Source organism: Anser anser (assembly GCF_964211835.1).
Source record: "Anser anser genome assembly, chromosome: 2".
NCBI classification, from domain to species: Eukaryota; Metazoa; Chordata; class Aves; order Anseriformes; family Anatidae; genus Anser; species Anser anser.
The window spans coordinates 143716263-143740480 of NC_139721.1; the positions used below are offsets into that span (position 1 = coordinate 143716263).

At 37.4% G+C, this 24218-nt stretch overlaps 1 protein-coding gene across 1 annotated transcript in view; it reads right to left on the reverse strand.

The window, feature by feature from the left end:
• Positions 1-24218, reverse strand: part of PIP4K2A (phosphatidylinositol-5-phosphate 4-kinase type 2 alpha) — a 109261-nt gene that overhangs the window by 42887 nt on the left and 42156 nt on the right. Inside the window, exons 2-3 of the mRNA XM_083823609.1 lie at positions 8449-8546; positions 7324-7420 (exon numbers count right to left, since the gene is read on the reverse strand). Of these exons, the coding sequence (XP_083679735.1) occupies positions 7324-7420; positions 8449-8546 (195 nt within the window). The remainder of the gene's footprint in view (positions 1-7323; positions 7421-8448; positions 8547-24218) is intronic.

A 24218-nucleotide genomic window follows, 5' to 3' on the forward strand; every position in this document is an offset into this window, starting at 1 on the left:
AAGGTCATGGGTTCTTTGACTTGGTCTAATGAGAGCATAATCAACAAAATACGAGATTCTTTCCTAAATCAAGTTACCCTATTCAGACTGTCTGGATATGGAGCTGCCAGTTTAAGGCATGCACTTGCTTTGGAAAGGGTTAGGGATCTTTATTTATGAGCCTTTCTCCTTCAGCCCTGCAAAGCTTGGCTTGGTGCCTCATTTTCAAGGGCTGCCTCTATAATTGCTCAGGGTGCTCCTATTTTTTGCTCTATTTTTTGATGTTGCCCACACATGCTAAATTACTTTTTTTCTAATTTGAATACCTAGTTGTGAATGATATTTAGTTTAGGCAAGACACTGCTGAAGACAAGGCAATATAATTGTTTGCTCCAGGGAAGACTAAGAGAAAGCAGAGGTTAAAATATCTGTAGAGTTGTCATACCTACTAATGTTCAGTCCCATAGTCCCTAAATCTCTATTTGGACTCACACTTGAGGCACCAAATCCTAGAACATCATATTCACATTGCGTACTTTTTTACATGCTAGAAAGACTACAAACACCACAGCTTTTGTTAGTACAACTGGCTCAACACCTTACTACCACTACCACACATGCCCATGTCAAACAAGATGTCGGCAGCTCTGACCGTCTTAGTGCCAATGTCAGTTTTGGATACACAGACTGATGCTCTGCTGCAGGTCCCTCATTTGGCAGATGAACTCAAGAACTTTCCATGCACAGATTTAGCATGCTAAAATGACCAGCACAGAAATTTTCTTTCAGAAGGTTCTTGCTTCCAGGACTATTTATGCATTTTATTAAATAGTCAGTGAAAGGATATTGTCTTAGGAACAAGATCCGACTCTAAACATAGTTGTTGCAAAGACATTTATTGCTGACCTTGTTGCCTGTAGTTTGATGTTAGAGGCATCTTGTCCCTTCCCAAACCAAGGGCTGATAAATGAAGGAATTTCAGTGCAGATGCATGAGCACAAAGCTCTATTTTAAGCCTTCTAAGGAAATGAATTGGACATGGGAAACCTAAAAGACACGCATTCGTCTGGATCATTTTGCCATTTACAGCCCCCCTCTCTCATGCAGGAGAAATACGAAATTACTAAAATGTACCTTGGACACTCCCAGCTGATTCAATCATAGAGTCACAGAATGGCTGAGGTTGGAAGGGGTCTCTGAAGGTCACCTTCCTCATCAATCTAGCCATCTAAGACCTAGCAAGACTTTCACAGCTCATTTTCATGAGTGGGAGACATTTAAGATCACTCCTCACTGTGCATTTTGTTTTGAAAAAACAGCAGCTGATTAAAACAGTGGCACTACTGAGTAACACTTAATCACTGATGGCACCAGCTGTACACATCATCCAGAGGTGTTGCGAGGAATCTCAAATTACTTACGACATAGGGGCTGACACTTCTGTTGAGGGGTAGGTCTCTATAAGAGGATTATATGCACAACTTTTGCATGGATTTTTTTTTAAATACATTTAATTAAAGACTGTAGTTACAACAGATGAATATTAATAATTCACTTTTCCTAACTGTAATAGGTAAGTTGTGCCTCCCTTTCAAGGACTGGGGAGCACAGACACTTCAGAGAACCATTAATAGCCGTGGGGAGTCTAAAGAAACCAAAACTCTCCTTTATGCCTTCATCTGTGGTGAGCAGCTGGCTGAGGACACTGCCTCAACAGCCATCACTGCTCAGAACAGCCTGGCTTTCTCTGCATTGAGCACACAGCCATGTGCTGAAAGGGAACCTCTGCAGACAGATGTGGCAGGTTGACCCTGACCAGCAGCCAAGCACCCACACAGCCGCTCACTTATGGTCGAGAGCAGATCCAAACACAGCACCATACACGCTGCTATGAAGAAAGTTAAATCCATCTCAGCCAGACCAGCAAGCCACTATCCTGTTCCAAAAAGGTGCACCACCGCTGGTGGATATGTTTTTGTTCCAACAAACACATCATATTAGACTGTAAAATAGTTTGTAAACTCCTAATATGTTATCTTGGAATTGGATAAGTCACACAAAATGAGCAAAAATGTTCATGGGTTGACAAGAATCTTGGTGATTTGAAATTTAAGTACCTCAGAAGGAAATGAAATTAAAGGATAACTTCTGAAAAATTAACCTAGAATTTGCAGTATATACCTGATGCCATGCTACAGTCTCGACTACAAACTACTTCAAGAAATTCCTCTGTATAGAAAGCTGTGAGAGATACTGAAACTTAAGGAGAGATTCACATCAGGAGAAGTGAAGGATACTGAGTTCATATGGTTTTTATTATTAAGGCAATCTCAATTTTCATTTTTGGATTTTAAGCTTTTATATGAAAAAATGCACATGCAGAAATAACAAGGAGCTCTACACTAAAATGAACTTATGGACCATCTACAAGTGCTTTATGAATTGTTTATCTTGCACAGACAGCCTCTACAAATTGCTCCTGCAGACAGGCAAAGCGAGAAGTGAACATGTCTCCTATTACACTAAGCAATAAAACTTTAAGGAAAATCAGTTGCCCTCTCCCCCATCCCCAGCAGAAGGATCATTAGGTACAGCAGGACATCAGTGCCCTCTGGTATGAGAAATTCTATTTTATAGGGCAAGAACCCTCTTTTGCCTAGTGGAATCCAGATGTAGGATTCAGCAAGAACTTTAAACAAGAACAGATGTGTGAGAGGACAGTACATTGTTTTTTTTTTTTTTTTAAAAAGCAACAGAAGCAGAAACACTTGCAACAGTAGTAGACCCTCTTTTTCTGGAGTTGGTTGGAGGAGGTGTCAGTTAGCTGCTAGCTTGCTTATCTGTCATAATTTTACAGTTTCCAGAAGCCAGTCCTACAATTCTTGACAGAATTGTTTTAATGGATTTTGTTAGGTAAGAAATTATGTCAAACAAGTTGAAAATAAACTCCAAGGTTACCTCAGTGACTCCATACATTTTGGGAAAAAGGCATTTTTGTACAATAACTTTTGCAAAACCAATATCTGAAGATAAGGGGGAATGCAGAAATTAGAAATTAATTTAGGACCGTAGTGAGTGATTTCCTTTACTGATTTTTTTTTTCCCCTGCTAGGAACAGTTAATGTTCTCAAATATTTTCCTGTCAATGTTATGACAATCTTTAGAGTTATGGATTCCTCTTCAATGAAATAGAAGACACTAACAAAAACAATAGCTCAAGATAATTTACCCTATCAAGGCAAAATTTGCCACTATTTAATGCTCTGGGTTGTGGAATTTCTTTGACACTTAGAAATTATCTTCAGTATGAGATCTAAATCACACAACAGCACAAAATCTCCTTCACTTTGATAATTTATCGTCTATATAAGTGGTTAAAATGGTTTTAAAGGTTTTACAGTACTCAAACGCAATTTTGATTCACACTAACTAATCATTGCCTGTGTTCCCTTTTACAAGAAAAACAGCCAGACAATTTTTATTTGATGCAATAAATACCCTAGTAAGAGGTGATCAACAAAAAGGAAGGTCATGGTCCAATAAAGCAATTTTTGACATACGAACAAAGTTTCTTAGCTTAGGTTAAGGATGTAATATGTCTTAAAAAGTTTGTAATCTGTCATAACAAAGGCAAACTTTGAATAAAACCCAATGTTTAACTCCGTACTATATTCTCCACATTGCTGTCCATAATAAAGAATGAATCACACGTGTCTCTAGGAAACTAATCCTACCTCAGTACTAATCAAAACATCTCTCAGAGATGCCCAACTAGCTATGAAAGGCAGACAGATGTAGGATAGGTTACCAAAGATGCTTCAACAAAAGGAGTAGCTTTTCATCATGTGAAAGGTGGGAGCCCATTACAGGAACTGTAATCGTCATGACTAGAAATGGCTTCCTGCAGGGCAGGAACTATGTTAGTTCTCCTGACTCTGAAGTTGGATTGAATGCAGGGAAAAAACTGTACTTGATAAGACTTAAATCCCTCTTCAGGGTTAAGAGATCTCTGCGGGGAAATCTCTGTATTAATCACTCTGAATTTGAACGAAGTCTGTCTGTGTGTTAAGCATTCCACCAAACTACTGTACAAAGTAAATAACACAATGTCAAGAATTAAAATGAGTATGGCCTAATAACTAGATCATACACTAACAAATTCTTTTCATGAGGTAGGGTTTTTGTTGTTGTTGTAGTTGTTAATCTTTCCTTATGAGTTAGCACTATCTGCCCCCTGGAACAACTCATCAAGGAGATCTGCAGAACACTTCGAAAACAAAAAGGTTTAAAAGGAGTGTTCTGCCTAATTTATACTGATGTGTCTGATTAATGAAGATGGTAAATGGCTTTATTTATCTACACCAGTCCTGTCTTGCTCAATAACGGGAATGACATTGTTCATAATTGATTGAGACTCCTTTCCTGAAATCATTTTGTAAGAAACACACTATGTAGAGAAAGTTATGTGCTATCTCTTCCCTAAACTACCTCTCAGTTCAATATTGTGTTCTTCCATACCATGTTTGGTTTCTGAGTATAAGTCAATCATTTTAATCAACATTCATTGGAATAACTTCCTGAACACAAATATTATCTGAAAATATATATATACATATACAGTCAGCTCCCTTTGTCAAATTAGATTCCTTTTCTATATCACAGGAAATGTAGCATTAAAATGAAAGCAACTTCTACTTTTAATGGGGGTAATCCCTTTTTTACATACAAGGCCAGGGTGACATGAATTTTCATTTATGTGTATTCCTGTAAAAATAATTTAAGTTTAAAAATGTGTTCAAAACATATTATTACTCTGAGTATTTTTATTTTATTGGAACAGTCCAGTAGAATGAAAATTCAGTGATAAACTGCTTGGGTTGAGAAACAAAAAAAAAAAGAATAGTGAATGCAGATATTGTTTTCCCTTTGGTCAAAATTATATTAACTAATCTTCTCTTTTATGCTAGATGTACTTGAAATACTAAATAGCACTGAAGATGTTTTTTGCAACTAACACATAAGTGTTGAATCAAAAAACAGGATGTGGTTGTACTTTCTTCTTTTGTATTGTTGTTTGGCTACATTGTCATAAAAACTCAAAACACATAACTAAAAAATACTTTATTTTTAATCTGAAAATTAGGACATTTTATTTAGTTACAATTAATAAATCCAATCAGTAGTAGTTACAACACAGGAATTCCGGATTTGGCTAGAATAGTACTAGAGATGAAAACAGCCCACAATACTGTGGTATGCACAATTTTTTATTATGCTAATTTTACTAGCTTTAACTAATGACAGCATCTTCTAATAAATATTTACTGAAATATTAATATATATTTACTGAAATATAACTTTGCCTACTGTCATTAGCCCATCTTCTCAAAGGTACCAAGCATGAGCTGACATCATAATTTCAAGGTTAGGACCAATCACATCATCCTCTCTGACACACTGATCCTTGCCCTTTATCAAGAAAAAGGAAAACCTTCATATAAAAGGATCGTATCTTCCCTAACAAAGCACATCTCTTTGGTCCACCAGGAAAATTGTACCAGGAATGCAACCTGATATTTTTGCAATAGCCCCAGCTGTTTCAGCTGTTGGCCAAGTCTTGGTGTATTTTCCCTTAAGCAGTTCTTCAGTGAACAGGACAGTGAGGAATCATGCAATAGGCTCATGACAGCTTTACCAAAAGAAAAGAAAAGAAAAGAAAAGAAAATGGAAATGGAAATGGAAATGGAAAAGGAAAAGGAAAAGGAAAAGGAAAAGGAAAAGGAAAAGGAAAAGGAAAAGGAAAAGGAAAAGGAAAAGGAAAAGGAAAAGGAAAAGGAAAAGGAAAAGGAAAAGGAAAAGGAAAAGGAAAAGGAAAAGGAAAAGGAAAAGGAAAAGGAAAAGGAAAAGGAAAAGGAAAAGGAAAAGGAAAAGGAAAAGGAAAAGGAAAAGGAAAAGGAAAAGGAAAAGGAAAAGGAAAAGGAAAAGGAAAAGGAAAAGGAAAAGGAAAGGAAAGGAAAGGAAAGGAAAGGAAAGGAAAGGAAAGGAAAGGAAAGGAAAGGAAAGGAAAGGAAAGGAAAGGAAAGGAAAGGAAAGGAAAGGAAAGGAAAGGAAAGGAAAGGAAAGGAAAGGAAAGGAAAGGAAAGGAAAGGAAAGGAAAGGAAAGGAAAGAGAAAAGAACCCCCCTTCTCCACCTGCTGGCAAAGTTAGTGGTTATATAGTGAGATTCATACCCTAATTTCTACCTGCATTTGTGCAAGCATATATTGACCAATGTATGCATTTTAACACAGTGCTTCATATTGAGAAAGGGGAAAATCAGTGAAGAGGACAGCTGAAAGAATTAGATAGAGATTTGGGCTGCAGCATTCAGTCTGCTCTATGTAGCATGAATGGGAGTGTTATCACAAATGGAATTTTTACAAATTTTTTAGCTGCTCAAAACCTTTTATAAAATTTATTATTTATTAAATATCTTCTCAAATATCTTAGTGACAGGCTAAGAGACAACTGTAACCCATAACAAAATAGCTTAAAAGAGCAAAAGAACAGGACAAGAAGCAGACAGTGGGTCACACTGCGAGTGCTATGTAGGACAGGCTGTCTAGCAGTGTGATTGCAGAAGGAATTATCCCTATGACGGAAATGATGTGCATTAGGAACAGTTAATGGAAAAGGGAATGTCAGTGAGTATTGGCAAATCTGACTGAAGCAGAGTTCAAGAACTTTCCTTTGCAAAGACTGAAAGAGGCTTTGACTGCAAGAAACAACGCTGCCAAATGTAGAGCAATTTCTTGTTTTGCTCCATCTGCTCTTAGCAAGCTATTTGTTTCCAGACCCTTTTAAAAAAGGGAAAAATGAAGTGTAATGAAGCAGTATGAAATTGCCTGGCCACAGATCACCCTTTTCTAAACAACAACAAAAAAAAAAGCATGAAGGAAACAGACATGGTGGTTTCTGAAACCACATCTCACATACACATATCCCTAACGCGACTGTTATCAGAGTGACTCAGCTGAATACAGCATCTCTTGCCAGCAGCGTCCAGAGATTGTTTCTTCTTCCTCCTGCAAGAGGTATCACCCCTCAGTTTTAATGACTCGGAGATACCGGGAAACAAGGAGGGCGGAAGATAGCAGAAGGCTGCCAGAAGACAGCCAGGGGAGGCAAACAAATAAGCCAGAAATGTTCTGGCTGCAGGTGGGGGGAGGAATAGAGAGGAATATTCTTTTTCTCTTAGTTTTTCTCCAAAGTGTTTCAGCACTTCGTCCTGTTAGCAACTGCAGCTTTATGAACCTTTAAACCCTGTATATATCCCTGATTTAAGAGTTTTGAAAGTGAACTTACCTGAAAGTCTTGATCATCAATTCCAAACCTCTCTCTTAGATTACGGAAAACCATTGGACAATATTCCTTAAATTTGAAATGACTTGGCATGTTTTCTCTGAAAGAATACAAAACCAAATCAACTTCATTCACCTGCATATGTAATTAAGTAACTCGAGAGTATTCTGTTCATGCAAAGCAGGAAATAAGGAGATTTACAATCTCCCCTCTAGAGCCTTCTCTTTTTGAACAAGATTTGGTCTCATCATGTTCTTTCCTTTACCATGTTTAATAAATTTATATATATTTGTCTCTAACAAGCTGAACCTGGACTCAAAAGCAGAAAAGAATGTTTTGTCATTGCCCTTAAATTATTTCAAAAGTGAAACCTTAGATTGCATTATACAAGAATTAATATACCTTTGGTGACACTAGGAAATACTGACAATGCCAAACTTCAAGAAAATTGGACTTACTGAGTACAGAGCTAGTTTTAATATTCAGTTGTTCATTTCATACTTATACTTGAGAAAAGCAACTTTGAACTTTGTCACAGAGTAAAAATGACCCAAAATAGCAGAATTATTCCTTTTTCCAAATATTCTTAAATGGGTTGTACACAAAGCATCATTAATAGTTTTGTATGTATGCACATCCTGTTCATGTAGCATCATTTTTAAGAGATGTGGATATTACATTAAATGATCTTAATACGTTTGGAACTTTGATTGATATAATATCCTATTATGAATTATTAAAAGTTGCACATTATTAAGCTTTGAAATATGTTTTAAATTCTCATTCAAATATTTAATTTAAAATACTAAATGCATATGCACCTAAATTTATGTTTTAAAAAATACTCAAATCAATGTTTATATCAGCCATAAATAAACACACCGAGAGAGGATCATCTTCAATATATAAGATATCCATAAGGCAATAATAAACCATATGGAAGAAGAATACTACCCAGCAGCCCCTGCTGTTACTTTTTGGAACAGCACAGATGGTTATGTTTATCACAGGATTAACTTAATCATCAAAACTTCAGTCACATCAACTGAAAAATAACAGAGTTCATAGTACTTCATAAAATATCACTGCCACTATCCCCCTCTACAAAGAATTGTTACTTGTACTTACTTGTTGAAAAGGTGATTGTCCACCTTAATCTTCGAGTATGCTTTGAAATCATCTGGCATCAACATAACAGGGATTTGAACGTGGCTCAGTTCATTGATCTAGAGGAAAAAGAATACATTTAGTTGCTGATATCTTTGCAAAGATTCTGCATATGTCTTAATTAAAAAAAAAAAAAAAGTTATTTGGCCTATGGTTTCTTGTGTATGTATCCTGGGAATGAAAATAAGTGAAAGAAAAATGCAAAACCAGATTTATTCTTTCCAGATTAAATGCATTGACAAGGTAGACACTTTGGAAAAGAAGAAAGAGCATTCCATATTTATACTAGTTGTAGAAAAAAAGTGCTTCAAAGCACACCTGGAGTGTGCTCTTTAAGGAAGGTCAGTGAGGATGCCAGCAAAATAGTCTTTAATGCTAACACACTGTTCTTGTTTATCCAACTGAGCTACATTTTCCAAAGATAATTCAAATTTTTTATTTCAAATGACTATTTGTCTTTGCAGCTTATGAACTAGTCTTACCCGTCTACGTCTTGAAAAAAATCCCCAAATTTTACTTACATATGAAGGCGCACACTTTGGACTCAGTAAGAAGCGGCTTGTTTAGTACAATAGTGCAGACCCCAGCCAAGTTTTTGCAGTTACAGCATTCAGGCATGTTTTTGATTACTCAAGTTTGACAAACTACTTAAATATTCAAATTTGGGCTTAGAAATAGATGGAGAAGTTCTAAGGTTTTCCTTATTTTATTATACTTATGGGTACCACCTGCTCTTTCTAGTTTTGCAATAAATATTGCCAGTCTCCTCACTATCATATACTGAGTATTTAATATGTAATATTCCTATATATTTGGAATTTCAGAAATATCAACTTCTGGCCATATCTTTATGATAAAATGTAGACAACTTCACAGTTACTTAGTTTGTAGGCATGTTTTTATAATTGCATGTATTAATCTACTGTTATTATAATAAATTTCAAATAAAAGCATGGTAAACATAACAGAATATTGTTAACTTGCAACAGCTCTTTCAAATCATTAACAAAATAACTTTCCATCTCCATGATCAAATCTTTCTGCACAGTACATTTTGCTTCAGCAGCTTTCTACGGAGTGTAGGGGGAGAACTCTTTATATGATAGTACAAACACTCAGTAGAGGTGGATGTAACAAAATAGGGGTGACCTGTGCTCTTAGCATTGGTTTTGCTTATCCAAAAATGTTTTCCAACTGGGAAGCTGTTAGTTCCCTGTAGATGCTATCCTGCTTTCTGAGGCTTTCTGAGAAGCCTTCACTGAAGCAGCCGTGGGTTATAAATACTGGAGGATAAAAAACACTCACTGCAAGTATAACCTCCTGCAGAACTGAACTTAAACAAAACGTGAAAGCAGTGAGGACCCTTTTTGCTCTTAAACAGAGGAAAGAAACCAATGCAATCAGGCAGGTCAGACAGCCTCATCACTCTTCGGTCTTTTTAAGTCACGGTAATGTGTCTTGCCATGTCTCATTTTCATTATACAGACCCCTGCAGCCCACAGGAAAACTGATAAATATCAGCTGAATTTACTTTACAGCATGCTTCCTTGGAAAGCCCTGAAACGCTATAGATCGAGGCACCATAGTTGCAGAGCGGAGCAAAGAAATGGAAAGGTGTCTGGGATGGGTGAACGTCAGCTGCTCCTTGGAGTCCCAAGGAGAATGTTCTTTCCTCCTTCCAAAGTGGGAGAAAGAAGAAACTCTAGTAAATTTTTGAAAACACAGCTGTGCAAACCTAATAAATCATGCTGACACCTCATTAGCTATGACATAAAATAACAGCACATTGATGGAACATCGCAACATCTACCATACAAGCTCTTTACTACACTTGATATCGCTGCACATCAATCTCACCCTGAAACCACAGGGCAGCTTCACGAGCCTGCAGAACTAGTCTAGCCCTTGTACAAATAAAACTAGGGACGAGGAGATAGATTATACTCAGTAATGAAACTTTAGGTTTGCTTATAAAAAATTAGCTACTCTCTTAGATTGCCAGGTTGTACAACAAATACCGTGCTTGAAAATGGGATAACAGAGACCTCCATGCCAGCCAAAAGTGATCCCGCGACCATTTTCAGTTGAATACCATTAAATACGCTGAATTCACACATCTTAAAATGACCCATCTAAAACAACAGCAAGTTCACTTGCAAATTAGGGGGTTTAGATTATCAAAATTGCATCAATCAAATTTTCACATGCATTCACTTTCTTAATTTGCTAACGTACAGTGTTTCTGAATACATTTATAGACTCGCTTTCATGCTGCACAGATTTAAATTTGTGCTATAGCGGCACAGTTTTAATTGTGCCTGTAGGCCTTACAAACATCATCTCCATAGCGGAATAACGCAGCCACGTGTAATTCTATTTGCATACTTCAGAGCTTGTTGTATTCTAACCAGGAATTCCAAAACAGTTCTCCCAGGAAGTTCTCTACAAGATGTGAATGTACATACGTGCCCTCCTCACAGAAACAAAGAAACAAAACGCAGTTTAACACAGGGTTACTTTTTTTTTTATTTTCCCCTGAAATTCTTGCTTTAAAGGAGATTCACTAACTCTGAGGTCCATAAATACAATTTCTCTAATATTTTAGGGAATTCCTCTCTAGCAGGAGAGAAGAAAAAGCAGGTGATGAACATACAGTAGAAGTGACCTTTGGTATAGCACACCAGCTGAGTAATGGCATGTCCCAGTGGCACAGGCCATTAATTAATTTAAACCCTTCAAGTATAATAAGGTCTGCTTCTTTGTGCAGTAGTGCATTTTTCGGATGGATTGGATGAGGCCACATTGAAAGTGAACACCACAGAGGAAGGAATAGCTGTGACATTACATCTTGGTGCAAACTGGAACCACACTGGGGGAAAGAAACAAGATCCAGAACTCCCCCAGAAACGGGCCTTGGGAAACTGAAAGGAGAGGGAAAGGTCAGAGGGACCGATCCTGCACTTTGCTATCCCTGTGTAAAGAAACAGCCACGCTTGAAACAGACCAAATCTGAAACACATGGAGGACACTTTCAGCCTTCCAACTCATCTCAGACAGTATTTTTGTAAAATAGTTCTAGTTCTGCCACTTACATCCTTTAACTGCGCTGTGGTTTTTTTTTCTTTTCTTTTTTTTGCCAATGCAAAATTTTGCTGTGGTTCCTCATGTTATTTGCAACAGACTGCTTACTACATCTTTGAGGAATTTAAATCCCATATAATAGCCTTGGAGAATAGATTATTTTAAAAGATGAATGACTAGGATTTTAGCTGCACAGTAACCACGCATATTATGTGGAAATACCTCATGTCTATTAATAACATGTGCAAATTCATGAACACAAGATACTAATAAGTGACCCGGAAACCTCTCTTTAAGTAATTTATTCAAATATCTTCTGTGATATCGGTACAAAACCTGCTGGTTATGTGAGACAGAGACATCCCCCATGACTACCAAGCTTTAAAGAACACACTTTTAAAAGCTTTAGACGGCATTGTCCCTTTAAATATTCGGTACAAAAAAAAATGTATCTGGCTGTAGGGATCTGCTCAGCCCCGTGGTTCAGCGATGGCAGGTGGGAGGGGGCGAAGGGGAAGGAGGCTTTCAGGCAAAAACCTACTGATTGCAACTCATTTTGCTCCTGCAGGTTCAGGATTGAATTCACACTGTCAGGAAAACAGAGGTTGTAATTAAACTGCAAATAAGGGAATAATAAAAGCTACTGGACATTGAATAAATAGTAAGACTCAGCTGGTAATGATTCTGAAATTAGCACACAGAGAGGTGTTCCCAGAAAGCCATCTTATATTGGTGACATTTCAAATAAGCTTCTCTAATTTACATGATTTGAAATCAAGCAATGAATATATCATAAATTGTTAGGCATTATTAATGACCCTTATTTAATTCAGATACATTCACCCTAAACACCACATTACTAGGGCAATGCATAATTAAACATTAGTTTTCATCCTGTCAGAACATAAGCAGCAATAAATTGCTTGTATGCAAAGCAGACAATGAGATATTTAAGCAGCATACAATAAAGGCAATTTACAGCATATATTGCATGTTTAGCTGGAGGAGCCAGAACAATGATCCTGTTCTCCAGCAGACACGGTCTGATGCCTATCAGTACGATGCTGCAGTGAGAAACCTGTGTAACACACCACAGCTGGTGTTATTGGTAAAAAAGAAATTGGAATAAGCAAGGTACACCCCTGCCCAAAATTTCATTCCAAGCATTTCACAAATCACATGCGGGCTACTTAGCAGTGCCTAATGGCTGCTTCTGAAACTCTCTTCCTTTGTAAAGCCTTTATTCTGTATGTGGTTTATTGTATTTAATATCTCAGCTTTAACACACAGCACATACACTGCTTCCTTTTAATTTAATGTATCAGCCAACCAGACTTAAGATGAACCTATGGAAGGATTAGGTATTTCCACACCCAACAGCTTGATAAAACACCTTAATCACAGTTCTGGCTTTTGACAGTTTCACAAATGGAAACCCCCCCGCTCCTTCCGATGATGCATGTGGCTGAAGTTGTGGAAGCTTCTCCTTCCCTCTTCTCTGTTCATCTCCCAACTCGCTTTCTCAATTGAAACCCAACTCCGGGCAGTCTGATCTACTGAGACGAACAAGCTACAATTGCTTTGTTAGTCTGAGATAAAGTCAAGTGCATTTTTCTCTAATTTATGTATTTTTAAACACAGATTTTGGAAGAAGTGGGAGTGGAAGAGAGTTTGGAAGAAAGAAATCATTGAGGTCTAAAAATAGAATTGAACTTTTAACACCAGCAGCAGTTCTGGGATTTTGATGTTCATCATATTTTTTTCTTTCTGCATTTCAGTTTCTTCTCTGGCAAGGAAACTCGTACAGAGCTCTGAAAATAAAAATGTTAGGCGGCAGTTTTCGTTAAGTTACAGGGCCACCATTTTGATGCATCAATCCAGGCACACTTCTTCAAAGGTGCAGTTAATTCATTTACTTGGAGGAGAATGTTTACAAGAGCAAGCTCATTGGAGTTGCCCTTACCAAGCAAGGCTACAGAGCTGGAGAGTAAGAATGCAGCAGGGGAAACCAGCTGAGGGCCTAAAATGTTATGTTTAGGAGACTCATCTTTCTTCTGGCACCTTTTTGATAACTGAACACTCTACAGGTCTTAGGAAACAGAGCATTTTCCTGCTTACTAGAGCGTACTCATCCAGAAGATACGGATTCGTAACGTAATTCATCCGATTATCCTGCAAAAAGCCATTTCTAAAGCTGCTCCTGTCTTGCTGCAGCCTGGCTAGAGGCACAATGGGCCCCGTGGTGTCGGGCGCGGGCAGGCAGGCTTTTGAGCAGCCCCCTGCCAGATGGGAGCACGCTGCAGCATCGCTACCGGGACAGTAACCGCCTTCTGCCGAAGTATAAACTGAACCTGAAGTGATTACTTTACGGCTCTTTGAAATCTACCTTGAAGGGTCTGAAAAGGGTGGAGGAGGTCAGCAGCTAATCAATTTTGTGGAAGACATTTGCCTGTTACAGGGCAAAATCATCATTTGATAAATGTCATTTGACAGTTTAAATTACACTCAAAGCCATTCTTGCAAGAGAAATAAAAGGTTAAGCTAAGTTCTGCTGTAGAGAAATAAATCAGTTCGGCAAAATACTCCTTAATTTGTTTTAAATGAGGTTTTCATCATTTCAATCACACAAATCCATCTTTCTTTTTTTTCCTAAAAGCACAGGGTAAAAAGTATCTACCCAGACATTTTTTATTAACTACACAATGTACTAGGAGTTTAAATGCCATAGGAGACTTCTCCAATATAAGTAATTTCTAGTTACTTATTCAGAAACAAGTCCTGAAATTAAACCAATGATATGATTAAGAGAAAAACACAGGGTAAAGTATTTAATTTTCTGTGAATCTTTAGGATCATTTTCATTTCATGTATATGAAGGGAAAAAAACAAACCGAACCAATATAAAAGCCCAGCCAGCTGCCAGAGAAATATGTGTTGAAGTTTTACATGTCTCAAAACATCTACCAGTAATTACTATAGAGCAGCTTCATGTTTTTACAGTTGAGGTGATACCTGTCATTAGATTTTTGGCTTTCAATGCAACTGAATAATCTAGTGCTGGAAAAGCAGACCCAGTTGAGCCAAATGTTTTTCAAATTGTCTTAATGCAGAAAGACATACTTTCCCCTAAGAACTAAAACACAGAATATTTGAATTACTTAGCAAAACCATTAAATACACTTTATGCATTTAGAAATTCTGAGAAATGAACATTTCAATTAAAGATGATTTCTTTTTTATAAAAAAATGACTTTTCTGAAGTCTTATGGTCTTTGAATTAAAACAAATAAAAAACAAAGTTTCATAGGAAAACACAGATGTTTTCATGAAACTTTAGTTGTTGTTCTCAATGTTACAATGCTATCGTTGGGCAGGGATGTATGTTCATGCATCCACTGGAAAACAGAATATCATGACATACCTGAGAAAGCCCCAAAGAAGATATTGTGACATACTGAAGAAAGTCCCAAAGCAGAAGAAAAAATGGTTTAGAAGAGCATTTATTTCTTGGTGTTTATCTTTAAATTTGGAAAACCAAGGCGCAAAATTCAAACAGAGGATTTCATAGCTTGGTTATCACTCATGTTCAGATAGTGTTTAAAGAGCCTACAGCAAAAGCGTCAAAATCACAAAATCTTGCATCAAAACATTTGTAAAGAGAGTGTAAGTCTTTCAAGTCTCTTGGACATTTCCACAGTGCAGAGAATCCAGAACATCTGCTGTATACTGTCAGACAAGTGCAAAGCCATATTTCTACAGATTTGGTTAAACTTCCTGTGCATCTGCTTACACCTTTCAAGGAGTGCAAAAATTAACACCTTATAATGTGCCAAATAATCAAAGACCTAGTTTGAATTAAGAAGCTCAGATATAGTGACTGTCATGATAACCCCCCCCATATTCCTAAAAAACTAGGAGAAATGCAATTGTGTACAAAGATACTACTGTACATCAATTAAATGGAAAATAAAGTAATGGGAATGTGAGTTAGAGTGGTGATTTTGTCACACAGAACAGTTTGAGCAGCAAATGGCATACAAAAATAAAATGCAGTCTTGGTCCAAAAGGAAACTGTAAAGCAATGAAAGTCCTTCAGATCTGGATGAGATGTGCTTCACACAATACAGATGAGCTCATCCTTGTTTGCTAATGCCACAGTCAGAAGGAAAACAAGACAAGGCATACAGCTCAGACAGCAATTTGCAAGATACTAGCCAGTGGGCTTAGCACAAAATTGATACAATAATATTTTATTTTTTGAGCAGAAATATCTCAAGTAATCTTTCTTGAACTTCAACTTGTGTGTTGGGAAGTTGATGCAGTTTAATATAATCTTTGACAGAACAGGAATCTTCAGCTGTTTTTTGAAATACTGATTTAAAATAGACATACTTGTCAGAAGGACTGATAGCAATCTGGTTTGTATTTTTCTAATTAAAGAACAAAACTCTTATTTGGCAAGGGATAAACTTTACTTCACTTGGCTGTGTTCTCAAAGCTTCACAAGAGAATATCTAAAAGGAGGAGGATGCTATGAGGCAGCAATCATTTATTTATACCACAGATGTAAAAAAAAGGTTGAATTCTATATATGAAGTGATACACAACTCAGATAAATGTTCTGCTGATTTCCTAAATGATCTATTGTGGATTCTGGAAGAAGAATTCAACATGCAGGAACAAAATGAAATAAAATTACACTTATATTCCATGAATCACGTTACTCAGATTTGGAAAACAAACAAACCAAAAAAAACAACAACCAAACAAACCAGGCTTAAAAGAGTCTATTAAATAACGATCATCTCTCATAACAGATTTTAAGATCATATTTGTCAAGTATAACTTTTCTGAACAGGAAAAATGAGTTCATGCAGTTAAATGTAATATTCCAGTAAACCACTGAACAGATATGGAGATGCTGTAGTCTTACCTGAGTACAATAACCACAGAATGAAATTCAAGAGAAAAAAAAATCTATTCAACAGAGAAAAGCAAATTGTAATGGGAAAAGAAACTTAAGGAACCATTTCACATATAACACATACAACTCAGCTGCTTATTCAAGAGGAAGGTTTCAAGAGCATCCTGCCTCAGAATGACAGGATGGAGCGGCTGCAGAACGAAGACCATAAAGCAACACTCTGTTGTGTCAGATGGGCACCATTACTGTCCAGAAGCAGTAACAAATGTAGAAAAGCCATATACATATATATATATATTTACAATGCCATAAAGGAGCTTATGTACTGCATATTATTATTATTATTATTATCATTATCATTATTTTCTTTTTAGGGAGGATTGGTAACACACTTTAACATGCTGTCACACATACCATCCTCATAAATATGCTGTTATTAAGGAAATTTTTGACTTGTGGAAAGATGACATTAAAACATAATTCCTTTTGGTCATTTCTGGCTATTGATCAGGTGAAGGCTGAAGCAAATTTTCAGAAAACCAGAAGCATCTAATTTATGAAGCAAAATAACTGAACATGAGTGACACCAGAGACAAGAGACTACAGCTACAACTTTTTGTTAGCACTCGACCAGTATCCTCCAGTCAAAGTAACATTTATCTGTGCAGCACCAGACAAAAACCTGTACTATAAGTCCAAATGGATGAGAAGCACTGCATTTTCTCTGTGTACAGAAAACCCTTAATTTATCTCCCTGAGGCATCTTGGTTGCACAGTATTCCTCCTGAATTTACATTGTTTTTACTTCTAAGTATTGTAATGCCTTGCCAACAGTTGAGGTCAGGCTAACGGCACGATAAATTAAAAATACACGGTCGCTCATATGTATACTCTGCAGCTTCTTGCTACAGAAGCCATGATTTTACGTGCCGGTTGTTTAGGATTTGGGAAAGAACAGTGTCCTGTTGCGTTTACTGGAACACAATGAACTGGGTTTTACTTCTCCTCTAGATATCCTTTTTCCACACTGAATTCCAGTTTATTTTGGCAGTAACGCTATATACAAAATTTCACAGATTTATTGTCATTTCTTATTGGATATTAACCACCACAGAGTTCATTTTGCTGCAGGCCGAGTGTGTACATCACGATATGGTGTTTCATGACTGGAGAAAGCCTCCCCGGCCCGCAGAGCCGCAGGCCCGTGGGGCGGTTCGGAGGAGTTGATGGGCACTGAGGCACAGCTTGGGACTCACCGATCACAAGCCCCATCACTCTGCAATTCTGATTAAGCTGGAAATTGAAATGCTTAAACTCAAGGCAAACATATTTTTATCCCTTGATATGAAGCAAGGTAAAATTTGTTAAAAGCAATATAATTGCATGACCTTTTTCCTCAGTTTACAGGTCAGACTTTCGTTACCTGAAGATTTCACGAGCTTATGGGCACAACAGGACACATTCAATAGGCAAGAGGATATAAATCCTCTTTCGATTTCTATTAGTCACAGTCCATAAATAAAAAGCAACTCCAGTGGTTTTAGTGCTGTTTATCTGAACACGCACTGGTGTTGCAGTGCTTCTTTGAAGGGCGATCAGACAGAAACGCCCAAACTTTGTCATTCAGCAAGCACAGCAACAACAAAACATTACTTTTGCCATAAAGCTAAAGACAAAGATGCACTGTAAAGATACGGTATTTTAAGCATCGTACTTCACAGCTGAGCCCCTTCACTGAGCGCCAGAGCCTGGCACACAGAAGGCCCAGCTCTGTCCCATAGGCCAGGCCTTAGCCATCATCCAGCCACAGCAAGGTACACCCACTGTGTAACTACCAGGGTATGGCCCTGAAAAATTGCCAGAGAAGTGGATTTAATGACAGAGAACCAAATAAAAAACTGTATGGAAACTTCTTTGGTAGCCAGAACCCCAGGTGCCTTCCATGTGCTGGGAACACACACTTGTTAGACACAAAGTACACAACACACTACTAACAAGCGCGCGGAGAAGTTAGATGAAAATTTTTACTTTTGGTGAAAGTTATTTGGTTCATAGACTGGGTATACTCTGAATTAATTAAGATGACGATGACAGCAGCACGTTGGTTTCTACTACACTATCCATGGCAGCACTGACTGGGTTGCTTCAAACCCAGTCAAAAACACTTTCCCTTGATTTCATGGTTGATGCTACTATTTGATCAGCCCCCACTCATTCCTAATCCTGAACTTCAGGATCACATTTCTAAGACTACAAAATAGCCTACAAAAATGCTCTCTCATCACTGACATTCATTTAAGGTTATGTATTGCTGATGAACATTCTGAGAAAGGAAATCTGGCTATCTTTTTGATTAACTCCGTACTTGAAAATCAAAATTAAAAACATTTAACAGATTTAATTTATCCCCTAAGCAAGAATTTCATATACAGATATACATATTTTATACACACAAATATACATATAAATTAAAAAAGCAAAAAAAAAGAAAAAAGCTACTGAGTGGCTACTGAGCTACCAACACACATTTCAACCATTAGTGCTAATCGTAGCATACAGAATTCTCCAACACAAATTAAAAAAACACAACAGCACAATCATTTAAGAGTTTTGAGTAATGCACCCACAGAAAGCAAAACACCGCATTTCTGAAGATTTGAAGCCAGGCAGTATCAAGCCAAGCACTACGTTTGGGAGCAGAGGCATCAGGGGCACGGGCCGGTTAACGTGGCTCCCAGCTGCTCGGCATCGCCGCACCAGCGGCAGCGCTCAGGAATGTGCACTCGTGTGCCCTCCGCATTCCTCTCTGCGCACACACTCACTTTTCCATCTTCAGTCTTACATAAAAAATATTTTTGAAAAACTATGTTAAAAAGGAAACGCCAGCCTTAGTAATAATTTGAATATAAACCAAAAGAACTGAAAAAAAGATTTTTTTTTCAGAGAACTTTGCAGTAAAATATACCACCATCATATATTTTACCTCAGGGAGGCTGAGACCAAAAGCTGCTGTTGTTAGAGACAGACATTAATTTCTGCTGTTCCCAGTGGGAGAAAAGTGGCTGAAGGGTAAGTTGGTGGCCCTCCAAGCCACAGGAATCAGAGGGAAGCATGCACAGAACAAGTGAAGAAATGTGCTTGTCGTTCTTCCACCATCAGGAAAGATATGAAAATTAGGGTGGATTGAGAGTATTTACTTCAAGCTTGAAAGCTCAGGCCTTTTTTCTTGTAAATATTTTTCCCAATTATTTATGTAATCATGTATGATCTTATACAACTTTTGACCTAAAATGCACAATTAAGACCAGAGCAGTTTTCAGGGAAGCTAGAAGGGATGCCTCTGCCTAGCTGCAAGAAAGATCTTGAGAAGAAAGTAGGTTGAGTGAACCACAGATGTTTTCACAACACACGAAGGCCTCTGCTTTAAACAAGTCAGCGTTACCAACAGCACCGCCTGAAGCTGCACTTCCAATCCTCCCCAGTTTCACCTGCTTTTGCACCATCACTTCTCTTCTGACATACACGGTATGGGGTTGTCAAGTGATGAACCCAAGCTAAAAACCAACACAGCTGTAAACAAACCTGCTACCAAGAATTTTTTCTCATTTGGGTCAGTTTGCCAATATCGCCCACTCTGAGGTCACACGAGAGGACAAATATGTTTCTTTCTTCAAGTTGTTGGCTTAAAATATTCAGACTACAAGCTAAAAAACCTTAAGTTGGAAGTGCTGTGTGCAGTTCTAGATTTAATTATTAAAAGGTGAATAAGGAATCATCATAAAATGTATTTTTGAAATTTAAATAAGTTTTAACCTCAATACTTTGTAAAAAGTACTGCAAAATAACAGTAACCTGCACTAATGACTGGACTTACTGCACACAAAGCAACTTTGATATTAGCCTTTGCTGCTAGCATTTAAGTGCATTAAAAACAAACAAAAAAAACAATAACCAGAGATTGCTGAACTACAAAACCAGCTTTGGGTAACTAACTTCCTTTTTAGGTGCAGGCAAAATATTTTATTCGTTTCTGTTCATTCAACTAACATTTGCTGAATGGATAGGTCCTTCAGACTTGAAGAACCAACTGGGAGTCAAAAAGGCAAGAAGACTTGGTTGTTTGTTTTTTTTTTTCTGTTCCAGTAATAAAAATGTTACAGAAGATGAGATCTGGTTTTGAAATACTGAGGCACAGTTGCGAGTTGAATTGATTATAGTCTCCAGATAATACCTGACTTGCTTAAAAAATACTACTGTGTCAAGTATACAACTTCCTTTGATTAAATTATTTTCCACTTTATGTACCCAGAATATTTTAAGACTGCTTTATTTAACTTAGGAAAAAGAATGACTGTTTCAATGCAAGTGCATTGATTCTCAATTTATCAGAGTTTGACAAAAGTGATTTACAAGAGGATCCTTTTGTGAAAAAATAAACTTTGCCTGCCACCCTACTATCAAGAATCTTCAGAGGAGATGGGGATACATTGTTCTTTCTACTCAGAAAGACAATAATCACTTCATTAATTACAAATGCAAAACAGAATTAAAATCAGCTTCTTGTCTATTAATTTAAATTATCACTTAAATGACATTTCTATTTAAATCATTACATCCAAATTCATAGTTTGAAATGTAGAAGTAGAATTTGGAAACAGATGTAAGCAGATTTATCTTCTGCTTTCACAGATTACCAAAAATGGAGATTCAAGTTCAGTGAACTATAAAAAAAAAAAAAACAAACACAACAAAATCAATCAGACAAGCAAACACCAAAAAGAAAAAGCACACAGCAACCCACCATCCACCAAACACATGCATGTAAGTACTTCAATTTAGGATTGCATTTTTTAATTCTGATCCAAAAGTCTGCCTTAAAATTCACTAGAGAATTCAGGCTCAGCTCTACAGATTCACATAAAGAGAGCTTTGACATAATATTGTCTTATGCTACCTTTTGGTCTTGAAGATCAAGATTTCTTTAATTCCCAAGGAAACATAATTTTATCTATTCACAGCAAGAATACATACAACTGCTAAGCAGTACTGAAAAAAGCCTAAATAATCCCAAATACTTGGCTAGGAATTGCCATGACTAAGCCTGAGCAAGAGTGAAGAAGTATATATCCTAAAAAAGAAAAGCAATTAGATTTCTTTTTATGTCTTAAAATACTGTCATTCTCCAATTCCGTGTACCACACACTCTAAAAATGTTACACACTCTTCCCAAGCATATTTACTGCCTCAACAGAAAGGAACACTCATACCAAGTTTTGTATTAGTTATCACAGAACCACGGAATAGTTTGGGTTGGAAGGGACCTTAAAGATCATCCAGTTCTAACCCCCCTGCCATGGGCAGGGACACCTCCCACCAGACCAGGTTGCCCAAAGCCCCGTCCTTTTCTGGGCAACCTGTTAAATCAAATTCAAAACAGAAGTATCCTGTTTGGACACAAAGATATAAGAAAAAAAAGAAAAAACACAAAAAAAACCCACAAACAGTTCAGTGACTCCAAGTATATATAGAAAAAACCAAACCATTTAATACTAGGGTTGTAGAATTTCGAAGTTGGAAGCAATCCATTTTGAAGTGCACTCTACCTCTGCCTACGCTTCCACTTGCAGTTAGGTATGACCTTCAGATCATCAGTAAGCTCTTTATCAGCCAGTCCTTTAGACTGCAAACTCCAAAACTTGAATTCAAGTAGCAATGAAACTAAAAGCCCTGCTGAAATTCTGGTTAGGATTATCTTTCCAATGCTCATCTCTGTTTTCCTTCCTTAGACAAAAGACTTCTTTGCAGGCTTCAAACACAGGAAGCCTGCCAGCAGTGTGCTAATTTCTTCTTGTCTCCAGGCCTTCTGTATTGTCTCCCTCCCACTTCTACTGCCTAGTAGTAGATAAGCCCAGAAGGTAAGGCAGATCAACGAAAGCCAATTTTCAGGAGAGGTGCACTTGGCACAACACGAGGAATATGTTGTTTTTCTAGGGTCATACTCCAGGAAAAAAAAAAAAAAGAAAAAAAAACGAGGTAAAAAGAAATGCTTTAGACCACAGTGTGTAAACTCAATGGGATAAAGATGACTCATATGGCCCTGGCTGGTTGAAGTGACCTCAAATACTAACACAGACGCCATTAAAGAAAAATCTAAATAAATACACATTCTAAAATCCCATACCATCTACCCGTCAGTGCTAAAAATGGCCTCACATTAATCTCTGATAAAATACTGACTGATGGATAAACAAATGCTGTTGTAACTGTAACCTCAGCAGTGAATGTGCCAATACCCAGGACTGAAAGATCTAGAAGCCAGAATTAGTATTTTGTTTCACGTCTGTACACCACCGAGGAGAGGAAAGGTCCTCCCTTTCTTTCAAGGCAAGGACCGCCACGCATCACCTGCTGTGCAAACAGGCATAAGCTAAAGATGTACCAGCTTTCAGGTACACACAAAGAACTGAGATAATTTATCCCTTTCTGTAGAAGCAGTTTTGTTTCTCATTGATGAAGCAAAATATTTCCAGGAGAACTGAATGTAACAAACTCAGAAGAATCTCACATGGAAAGTAGCCAAGTTTCCTCAACAGTGTGGTGGAGTTAAGGACAAGTATCACCCAAGAAAGACATCTGAGATATTTCTTTTCAGGCTTTAGTACACGTGAGCATGCTATATACAGAATGCTGTATTCTCATATTTCACTTTGTTATCTGGAAATCATTAGTTTTATTCAGGTTATAATGAAGTTAGAAGCTTGCTTCGCACATGAAAAGTATCACCATTAAACCACAACTTAGGACAAATATGTGCCAGGAAAAATTTGCACTTTTGCCATTGTAGCTTACTTCATCTCTTGTGAGCCAGAGACGCTTGCACAAGCTGTTTTGGAAAGAGCACGGTTTTGTAAGCACACTGAAAACACGCAGCAGTGTTTCATCAACCTGTCTTTATCCTGGCTTATCAACCGTGCCTGTCAGAAATCAGTTCCCTTTAGAAGCATGGCTTCACACTTGTGACTTCAGCACCCAACCTTGCACTGATTTTTGGGTGCTCACTTTAAAGTGCTCCTGGTCCGATTTTCAGAAGTGCCCAACGCTGTTCCCACTGACTTCTGTTCAGTGTGGGAAGCCTATACTCCAAGAGCTAGTCAGAAGATGTTTCTGACTGGGGCTTGAATAGGAAGGCAAACATCACCACAGCCACCGCTGGAGATTTATTTAGGACAAAGTTTTCAAACTGAAGTAGCATTATTTGCTGTTGAGACCTCTTCCCCATGCAAACTCTGTCAGTTACAGTAAAAATAAGAATCCACAACAGATGTACTAGCCAAAGACTTATGCAAGTAAGTTAGCATTAAGTGGTGAATTTGTTGTTGTCTAGTGGTACCCTGTAAGCCAACAATCTTATTTTCACATAAAACATACAGGTCAAAGATTTACAGCCAAAGAAAAGTATTAAAAAGTCAGTGACAGAAAACTGGCTTTAATGCTTTATGAAAGCACGAATATTGATATTTAAGGAATCTTCTGCTAGAACAAATGCTGAAGATAGCAGAATAATTACATTAAAAACACTGTTGCCCAATTTTCCTTTCAGAACCTCTAACCCACAAACTGCCACCAGCTGCAAGTTTTATTTTTTCTGAAAAAGGGAACAATTTGCTAAAACTGACATCACTACAATAATCTCTCGTTCAGTTTATGAGACCATCTCAGCAAACCA